Source organism: Propithecus coquereli, unplaced genomic scaffold (assembly GCF_000956105.1).
Source record: "Propithecus coquereli isolate 6110/MARCELLA unplaced genomic scaffold, Pcoq_1.0 Scaffold409, whole genome shotgun sequence".
Taxonomy (NCBI): Eukaryota; Metazoa; Chordata; class Mammalia; order Primates; family Indriidae; genus Propithecus; species Propithecus coquereli.
The window spans coordinates 1,952,523-1,954,158 of NW_012149830.1; the positions used below are offsets into that span (position 1 = coordinate 1,952,523).

Genomic DNA, 1,636 nt, shown 5'->3' on the forward strand with positions numbered 1-1,636 from the left:
CCGGCCTAGGAGAATTATATTCTTTATGAAGACAACAGAGTCACAGAATGATGAAGAAGAACCAAACCGTCATCTCAGAGTTCCTCCTCCTGGGCCTGCCTATCCAGCCAGAGCACCAAAACCTGTTCTATGCCCTATTCTTGGCCATGTATCTTACCACTGTCCTGGGGAACCTCCTCATCATTGTCCTCATTCATCTGGACTCCCATCTACACATACCCATGTATTTGTTTCTTAGTAACTTGTCCTTCTCTGATCTCTGCTTTTCCTCTGTCACAATGCCCAAATTGCTCCAGAACATGCAGAGCCATGTCCCTTCCATCCCCTATGCAGGCTGCCTGGCCCAGATGTATTTTTATTTGTTTTTTGGAGTTCTGGAGAGCTTCCTCCTTGTGGTCATGGCCCATGACCGCTATGTGGCCGTCTGTTTCCCTCTGCACTACACCACCATCATGAGCCCCAAGGTTTGTCTGTCTCTGCTGGCGCTGTCCTGGGTGCTGACCACTGCCCATGCCATGTTGCACACCCTGCTCATGGCCAGGCTGTCCTTCTGTGCTGACAATGTGATTCCTCACTTTTTCTGTGATACATCTACTTTGTTGAAGTTGGCCTGCTCTGACACTTGGGTCAACAGGTTGGTGATATTTTTCATGGGAGGGCTCATTCTTGTCATCCCATTTGTACTCATCATTATGTCCTATGCAAGAATTGTCTCCACCATCCTCAAGGTCCCTTCTGCTGGGGGCATCCAGAAGGCTTTCTCCACCTGTGGCTCCCACCTGTCCGTGGTGTCTCTCTTCTATGGGACAATTATGGGACACTTATGCCCATCTACGAATCATAATACTGTGAAGGAGACTGTCATGGCTGTGATGTACACTGTGGTGACCCCCATGCTGAACCCCTTCATCTACAGCCTGAGGAACAGAGACATGAAGAGAGCCCTGGGAAGAGTCTTTAGCAAAAAGAAAATTTCTTTCTCTCTAAGATGGTAATTGGGATTTTACCATTTTAAATCTATAGATATGGTAATGTTTATAATGGAATGCCACTCTAAATTGGTGGCTTAAAATTTCTTTAAAGACTACTAAACCTTTTGCTTAAACAAAACCATATGTTAAAAGCTAATGTCAAAATGTGTAGACAGCAGCTGTGTTTGAAGTAGAGTTGGGGGCAGGAAACCAGGGTGGTCAGCATGCTTTTTTCTCCGTTCCCAGGTGGGCTTGCAGTTTGAAAATAAAATTTAAATATCTTTGTGCCAGCACATATTATCCATGTTAGTTTGGAATTATCTTCTTAAACAGCACTGTAATCATTATTTTCATCCCATTCAAGAATCTTCAATGACACTCTCAAGTGAAAAAAAAAAACACTCCAATATTTTCTGTCTTACGGAACACATATAATCCTGAAGTTTTCTACTTCCAATACCTTACTTTTTGCTGTTGAATAAAGGCATCTCATATTTCCTTCTCTGCATACATATCCTCACAACATTCTATCCTTTAATTTTTATGTAATTTTACAGACCTTAAACAGAGCAACCTATCTTTAAAAGAGATATGGTAAATAGCAAACACTTGTTGGGTAATTTTCTATATGTAAGGCACTTTTACAATCTATCCACACATGAACT

At 42.4% G+C, this 1,636-nt stretch overlaps 1 protein-coding gene across 1 annotated transcript; it reads left to right on the forward strand.

Moving 5' to 3' along the window:
- The first annotated feature begins 47 nt into the window (after positions 1–47).
- On the forward strand, positions 48–995 carry LOC105817343 (olfactory receptor 1468-like). Its single transcript, XM_012653007.1, has one exon. The coding sequence runs from the start codon at positions 48–50 to the stop codon at positions 993–995; it is 948 nt and encodes a 315-aa protein (XP_012508461.1).
- Positions 996–1,636: the final 641 nt, after the last annotated feature.

What these genes read in the sequence shown, in the direction of transcription:
- LOC105817343 (XM_012653007.1), top strand. Translation starts at nt 48, where the DNA reads ATGATGAAGAAGAACCAAACCGTCATCTCAGAGTTCCTCCTCCTGGGC.